The 8,278-nt window shown below is 41.7% G+C and overlaps 1 protein-coding gene across 1 annotated transcript in view; it reads left to right on the top strand.

Moving 5' to 3' along the window:
• Positions 1-1,311: 1,311 nt before the first annotated feature.
• The window catches only part of LOC306646486 (uncharacterized protein), a gene marked incomplete at both ends in the record, with an annotated part of 84,870 nt that continues 77,903 nt past the window's right edge, over positions 1,312-8,278 (top strand). Inside the window, 8 exon segments of the mRNA XM_079115086.1 lie at positions 1,312-1,605; positions 1,993-2,160; positions 2,164-2,236; positions 2,239-2,798; positions 3,489-3,565; positions 3,567-3,591; positions 3,595-3,714; positions 4,070-4,193. Coding sequence (XP_078971212.1) covers positions 1,312-1,605; positions 1,993-2,160; positions 2,164-2,236; positions 2,239-2,798; positions 3,489-3,565; positions 3,567-3,591; positions 3,595-3,714; positions 4,070-4,193 — 1,441 coding nt within the window.

Genomic DNA, 8,278 nt, shown 5'->3' with positions numbered 1-8,278 from the left:
ATGGAACCACCATTTGACCCAGCTATTCCACTCCTTGGCCTATACCCAAAGGACTTAAAATCAGCATACTACAGAGATATAGCCACATCAACGTTCATAGCTGCTCAATTCACAATAGCCAGATTGTGGCACCAACCTAGATGCCCTTCAATTGATGAGTGGATAAAGAAACTGTGAGATATATAGATAGTGGATTATTACTCAGTTATATAGAACAATAAAATTATGGCATTTGCAGGCAAATGGATGAAATTGGAGAATATCATGCTAAGTGAGATAAGCCAATCTCAAAAAACAAAACAAAACAAAAATAAAAAAACAAAGGACAAATGATCTGCCGATAAGTGGATGATGACACATAATGGGGTGTGGGATAAGGGCAAGAATGGAGAAAGGAGGGACTGTATAGAGGGTGGTAGGGGTGGGGACAAGAAAAAAAATTAGAGAATGAATCAAATTATTACCCTAGTGTATGATTACACAAATGGTATGCCTCTATTCATGTACAAACAGAGAAACAAGATGTGTCCCCTTTGTTTACACTGAAAATGAATTTAAAAAAAACTCTAGGGTGGGGTGAGAAAATGTCAAACAAATTGAATAAAGACAAAATTGAAATCAGAAATAAAATAGCCTATTTAACATGGAAGAAGCATCAAGCAAACACAAAGAAATTGTCATTGTTCTTTTACATACTGAATCATTTTAATCATAGCCCCAAATAGAAAAGTAAAGGAGGAGGAAGGAGGACAAGAAGATAGGAGGGGTGGGCAGGAGGAGGGGGAGGAAGGGAAGTCCTGAGACCCCTTGCTGAGGACGTCAAACATCTGGTAAGGGTGACCTGTTTCCGTCACCCTACCTGCGAGGGCCTTCACCCTCACTTGTTTCACTGTCTCAGTGCAGGCTGCTTAGGACAACATACCATGAACAAGGTGACTCCAACAACAATCATCTGTTTTTCTCATTTGTGAAGGATCAGAATTCCAAGATCACACCACAAACTGGCTGGTTGTCAGGCCAAGGTCTGCTTCCTGGCTCATGAATGGACAAGGATCTTCTCAGTTGTGTCCATACAGCAAGCTCTCCCTGGATTTTCCAGGGACACTGATAAGTGACCCACCCTCATGACCCCATTTAATCCTAATTGTCCAACAAGTTCCATGCTCTAACACCATCACATGACAGGGGAGGATTTCAACATAGGAACTGGGTGTGGGGGCAAAGACAGTGTTCAGTACCTACAAATCATTATATTGTATTTAAAGAAAATCACAGTTGGAGTTTCATCCCTAAAGATCCCTATGACCTCTATGCAGGTTGCAGTCCAGGAACTACCAGTATGCCCTGTCACTGGTTTTTGCCATTGAAGAGATCAACAGGAACCCATATCTTTTACCCAACATGTCTCTGGGATATGAGTTCCATAGTGCCCTGCACACTGATTGGAGGACACTGGAGAGCTCTCTAACGTGGCTTACCGGCATGGACAAGCTCATCCCTAATTACACCTGTAGAAAGGAGAGCAAGTCTGTAGCAGTCATTACAGGACCAACATGGACATCTGCCCAAATTGGAACACTGCTGCAGCTCTACAAATTTCCACAGGTGAGGGTGGCAGGATGGGAGAGATGAAACTATTTATTGGTGCCATTGTCAGGGGAGAAGGTGAGTGGAAAGAGAAGATAGAGTTTATGCTTTTATCAAAGTGTATAGTCTCTAAGGCTAAGTGCTCCAACACTGGAGGGGAATCTTTATATACGTGGTTTGAAACACATAGGGAACAGAGGGGGAAACAGATAAAGGGTTTCCCTGAACACTGAGACTAATCAGTTCTTTGATTGGATGCTATGAGGATTTAGGAGTTGATAAGAAAACCAGGACAAAAAGTCTTCACTTCTACCACTTAAAAATGTTGTACAACTCCTTTCAGTTCTGAGGTGGTGCTTCATGCAAATGCTCTTCTTCATGTGACATTTATGTTCTTCCCCTCAGCTCACCTTTGGGCCTTTTGAACCCATCCTGAGTGACCCTGGCCAGTTTCCTTCTCTCTATCAGATGGCTCCCAAGGACACATCTCTGGCCTTTGGCATGGTGTCCTTGATGGTTCATTTCAGCTGGAACTGGGTGGGGCTGGTGATCTCAGAAGATGAGAAAGGCATTTGATTTCTCTCAGAGTTGAGAGGAGAAATGGACAGGAATGGAGTCTGTGCAGCCTTTATTAATATGATCCCAGTCACTGTGCTTTAGTATTTCAAAAGAGCTCACATACAATACAGCCAGATCTGAAATCATCAGCAAGGGTTGTGATCATTTTTGGAGACACAGAGTCTCTTCTGGCTGTGAGTTTTAAAAGATGGGACAATTTAGTCACACGAAGAATTTGGGTCACCACCTCTCAGTGGGATGTTACCACCAGTAAGAGACATTTCATCCTTGACCCATTCCATGGTGCTCTCCTCTTTTCACACTACCATGGGGAGATTTCTGGTTTTAAACATTTTATCCAGACAGCTAATCCATCCAAATACCCAGAGGACACATACCTTGCGAGGTTGTGGTGGATGCATTTTAACTGCTCAGTCTCAAAATCTGACTGTACAACATTGAGGAACTGTTCTTCCAAAGGCTCCTTGGCATGGTTACCATGGCACCACTTTGACATGGCCATGAGTGACGGGAGTTACAATATATACAATGCTGTGTATGCCGTGGCCCACACCCTCCATGAGATGCTTCTTCAACAAGTGGATGTGCAACCAGTGAAGAGTGGGAAAGGACCAGTGTTCTCCACCTGGCAGGTAATCTCCCATTGGGTGGTGTGAACTTCACCAAGGTGGAGTCCTGCCTTGAAGAGTTCCACAGGGCCTCAAACCAAGCAGTGCAGGACCCTCTCCCCAAACACAACCACTTCTGCACTGTTTTCACTGCCAGCAGGTAAATCTATGCCTCAGTGTCAATCACGAACCCGATGTCAGTGGGAAGGGGGAAAGGAGCCAGGAATGAAGATCATCGGTGTGCAGGGAGAGAGCACCTCAGGATCCCACACTCCCTCTGCTCTCAACAGGGGAAACCACTCCTTCCAGGAAGTCCTTACTGACAATCAGAGAACTAGATCTTGAACTGCCTGAGGGATGCTGAGCACAATGGATGGTTTGTATAAGTCATCGCATGCAATTCTACAACCACACTAAGCACTGTGGCCTGACCTGGCCAGCAGGTGCTCTGAACGAAGAGGAAATGCGTGTCAAGGTTTATCTAAATAACTTGCCCACTGACCACCCAGGTGTGCCTGTGTTTGGAACTCTCCTCCGGAGTCTGACTGATAGTGTAGAAACATTAGGATATGCTAGTTCTCTGTGTTTTACTGTTACCTGCCTGTAATGAAGTTAAATTTTTAGGAAGGGAGTAAAGAAAATCTGGAGCCTTCCCTAATCCAGGTTTCTTCATAACTCTGGGGCACTCTTCATAACTTGATGCTTCTCTTTCAGCTGCACCCCTTCCTGAAGAACATCAAATTTAACAATCCTACAGGACACCCAGTGAGTGTGAATCAGAAAGGACAATTGGACAGAGTATGACATTCTTAACTTTTAGAATTTTCCAGAAGGCCTTGGACTTAAGGTGAACGTTGGAACATTTTCCCCATATTTACCACATGGTCAACAACTGTGCCTATCTGAGGACAAGATAGAGTGGGCCACAGGAAATAGGCAGGTGTGTTGGACCTAATCATAACTCTCTGCACTACACATAGAGAAGCAAAAATGTATGGTGGGTTGTGTGCTTCTGCAGAACTTAGTAAATAACAACACCTGATATTTAATGCATTGTATTTCACCTTCCAAGATTTTCTTGGTGACTTTCTTATGGTTGAAAAAGGAGCACATTTGTTCAACATGAGTCTCTGGATGCTCATATGTACATTTAGCAGTGTAGTTGGCATCTGATCCTTCATCTCTGTGTAGGTATAAGTGAAATAAGTTTATTAGTGGTCCAATACTCTAAAGCATTACAGTTATTGTGGGATGGGGTCAATGTCCTCTTTTGCCAACACATATCTGATTTTTAGACTCCCCATTCAGTCTGTTATGCCGGTTGTAGACCTGGATTCAGGAAGTTCCCCCAGGAGGGAAAGGCTGCCTGTTGCTTTGACTGCATCCCCTGCCCAGAGCATGAGATTTCCAATCAGACAAGTGAGTGCATATCTTGGCAAAAATTCCTGGAATCTCCTATATCCCCAATCCATGCAGGGAACTGGAATTGTTATGTAAGAGAAATGCAGGGACAAAATTCTTCCTTGCTTAAGTTCAAAACCCAGTTGTTATAATCATAGTCCCACCCCTGTCTCTTGAACCTCGTGTTGTTTTGACTCAGCATTCTATACCCACTGCAGACAGTGTGGTCTCAAGAAACCCTTTTGACAACGTAAGAACAGCCTAAGTTTTATTTCCTCGTATAATTTTAACACATGCAGCTTAACTCTCAGCTTTATTTATTTAAATAAAAAATTTAAATATATTAATGGATCTTCATTGACTCATTTTTATGTGGTGCTGATGATTGAACCCAGTGCCTCACACATTCTAGGGAACTGCTCTACCACTGAGCCACAACCCCAACCCTGTTCTCAGCTTCTCTGGAGGTACATTTGGATCACATTGAAGAGGTGGGTCTTGCACAGCCTTACTCTCTCAGTACCCAGCACTATTCTTGATGTAGGATACGTGCTCAGAAAGGTTGTGTTTCTGTTAAGGAATAAAAATTCCCACAGTGCAGAAGAGGCTGTGGTAGAGCATGCCACCAATGAGGAGGGTGTATTTCCAGCTCTCCCCCAGCTCACACCTGGGAGGGAACCAGCACATGGAGAGATGAACTCGAGGCGTTCCACCGCAGTCTAGCAGATGCCATCACAGGGACTGTAGGAAGAAATAGGTGATGCCAACCTCATGTTTGGGGGGGTGGCATGGAAGTCTTGGCAGTGGTGGTAGTGTCTGCCAATGATGAGATCACCAAGTGGTGCAATAAAGAACAGATGTCAGTGTCAGACATGGCTAAGTATAGGGAATTACCATTCCATGTGATACCCAGAGAACCTAACAAAAACATGCAATGCAATTTCAACACAAAAGGTGGTTGTGGGCCTTGGGAGAGGATGTAAAAAGAACAGAAAGCTACCTGGAACTGCTCAGATTTGACACTAAACAGTGATAGAGTGAAACGTACTGCAGTGGGTATTTTCTACTTTTTGTGACTGATATGTGGCCTGATTTGCAACATATTTCATATTATTTCAATTGATTTAAAATATACTCATTCTGACAAGATAGTCTAGGAAATGAGCAGTTTGAGTAAACTGTGAGTACAATGGTTATACAGTAGGCTAATTGCTTGCTCATGTGCACATATAAAGACTCAGCTCCCAGCACCTTCAACTCCTACATGCTTTGGTATTTAAATATACCCTTCTAAACAGATCATGGATTTTACAGAAAAAAGAAAACTATGTTCAAAATACAAATTCTCTTGCAAGAAAAATTGCAAACACCAGACAAAAAGTGAGTCCTCTAAAAAGGTCTGCCAAGAATTGTTAGAATCAGAAAATGTAAATCAACCTCAAAAACTGCAGTGTCAATAATGGATATCAAATATATCAAGGAATAATCTGAGCAACCCTATACTTATTTTTAATAAATGAACTACTGATTTTATACCATAAACTATGGTGTAAAAATTCTATCAAATTTTTATAGTGGGCAACAGCTTCCCTGGTAAATTCCATAAAACATTCAAGAAGACACAGTGCCCATTTAGTCAGAGGCCTTGGGGAAATGAAAATCACAGCTGCAATGGCTTGCACCTCACCCCAGTGAGAGCAGGGTTATCCAAATAACCAAGAGCAAACACTGGTGAGGACACAGAGGAAATAACCCCTTGTCCATGGTTGGTGGAATGTACAGGAACACAGCCATGGAAATCAGTGTGGAGGTTTCTCAAAAAACTAAGAAACAACTACTATGTGATCCATCATATTATAGCAACATATGCTGCTCAGTGCCAGGACTGAGTACCTGGACAGGAAATAAAATTATATGCTGAAAAAATATTTGCATTCCCATGGTTAGCACTATTCACCATAGCCATGAAATGGAGTCAGAGACACATCAACATGTGAATGAATTAAGAAAATATGGAACATGCACACAGTGGAATATTACTCAGCTACAGAAAAGAATGAAATCTTCCCTTGTCAGGAAAATGAATGGAGAAGGAGGACATCATGTTAAATTAAATAAGCCGGATGCAGAAAACAAGCATCCCATGTCCTCTCTCATATGTGGAAACTAAAAAACAAAGAAAAACTGACTTGAGACTGCAATAGTGACTGTCAGAATTTGGGACAGGGACCTGAGGTGAGAGGAAACAGGATGGAAGAAGGGTGTATGGATCAGGTCCATGTACACTAGAGGCATGTGTGGGAATATCAGAGTGAATCCATTAAAATACACAATTAATATTCACAAATAAGAACAAGATATACAAAGGAATAGGGAGATTAGTGCTCTATCTGAAGTATGATTGGCAAAGATATTCTCCCACTCTGTAGGCTCTTTCTTCGCATTGCTGATAGTTTCCTTTGCTGAGAGAAAGCTTTTTAGTTTGAATCTATCCCAGTGGTTGATTCTAGCTTTTATTTCTTGTGCTATGGGAGTCCTGTTAAGGAAGTCTGGTCCTAGACCAACAAGGTGAAGATTTGGACCTACTTTTTCTTCTATAATCTGCAGGGTCTCTGGTCTGATTCCGAGGTCCTTAATCCATTTTGAGTTTAGTTTCGTGCATGGTGAGAGATATGGGTTTAGTTTCATTCTGTTGCATATGGATTTCCAATTCTCCCAGCACCATTTGTTGAAGAGGCTATCTTTTCTCCATTGCATATTTTTGGCACCTTTGTCTAGTATGAGAAAATTGTATTTATTTGGGTTTGTGTCCGTGTCCTCTATTCTGTACCATTGATCTACCTTTCTATTTTGGTACCAATACCATGCCGTTTTTGTTATTATTGCTTTGTAGTAGAGTTGAAGATCTGGTATTGCAATACCCCCTGTTTCCCTCTTCCTGCTAAGGATTGCTTTAGCTATTCTGGGTTTCTTATTCTTCCAGATGAATTTCATAATTGCTTGCTCTATTTCTGTAAGGTACACAATTGGGATTTTAATTGGAATTGCATTGAATTTGTATAGCACTTTAGGTAGTATGGCCATTTTGACAATATTAATTCTTCCTATCCAAGAACATGGAAGATCTTTCCATCTTCTAAGGTGTTCTTTAATTTCTTTCTTTAGTGTTGTATAGTTCTCATTGTAGAGGTCTTCAAATAATCCAGTCGACAAATGGGCTAAGGAAATGAATAGACACTTCACAGAAGAAGATCTACAAGCAATCAACAAACATATGGAAAAATGTTCAACATCTCTAGTAATAAGAGAAATGCAAATCAAAACCACCCTAAGATTCCATCTCACCCCAATTAGAATGGCGATTATCAAGAATACGAGCAACAACAGGTGTTGGCGAGGATGTGGGGAGAAAGGTACACTCATACATTGCTGGTGGGGCTGCAAATTAGTGCAGCCACTCTGGAAAGCAGTGTGGAGATTCCTTAGAAAACTTGGAATGGACCCGCCATTTGACCCAGCTATCCCACTCCTTGGCCTATACCCAAAGGACTTAAAATCAGCATACTGCAGAGATACAGCCACATCAATGTTCAGAGCTGCTCAATTCACAATAGCCAGACTGTGGAACCAACCTAGATGCCCTTCAATTGATGAGTGGATAAAGAAACTGTGGTATATATATACAATGGAATATTACTCAGCCATAAAGAATGATAAAATTATGGCATTTGCAGGCAAATGGATGAAATTGGAGAATATCATGCTAAGTGAGATAAGCCAATCTCAAAAAGCCAAAGGACGAATGATATCGCTAATAAGTGGAGGATGACACATAATGGGGGGGAGGGAAGGGTTAGTGTTAGGGTTAGAGTTAGGGTTAGGGAGGGGGGCAAGTATGGAGGAAGGAAGTACTGTATAGAGGGTAAAGAGGGGTGGGAGGGGTGGAGGGAAGGGAAAAAATAACAGAATGAATCAAACAACATTACTCTGTGTAAATTTATGATTACACAAATGGTATGCCTTTACGCCATGTACAAACAGAGAAACAACATGTATCCCATTTGTTTACAATAAAAAAAATAGAAAAAAAAAGGAATAGGGAA

This window comes from Sciurus vulgaris (genome assembly GCF_902686455.1).
Source record: "Sciurus vulgaris genome assembly, chromosome: 16".
In the NCBI taxonomy this organism is placed as follows: domain Eukaryota; kingdom Metazoa; phylum Chordata; class Mammalia; order Rodentia; family Sciuridae; genus Sciurus; species Sciurus vulgaris.
The sequence above is the reverse complement of the archived record's forward strand: the minus strand, read 5'-3'. Positions and strand labels throughout refer to the sequence as shown.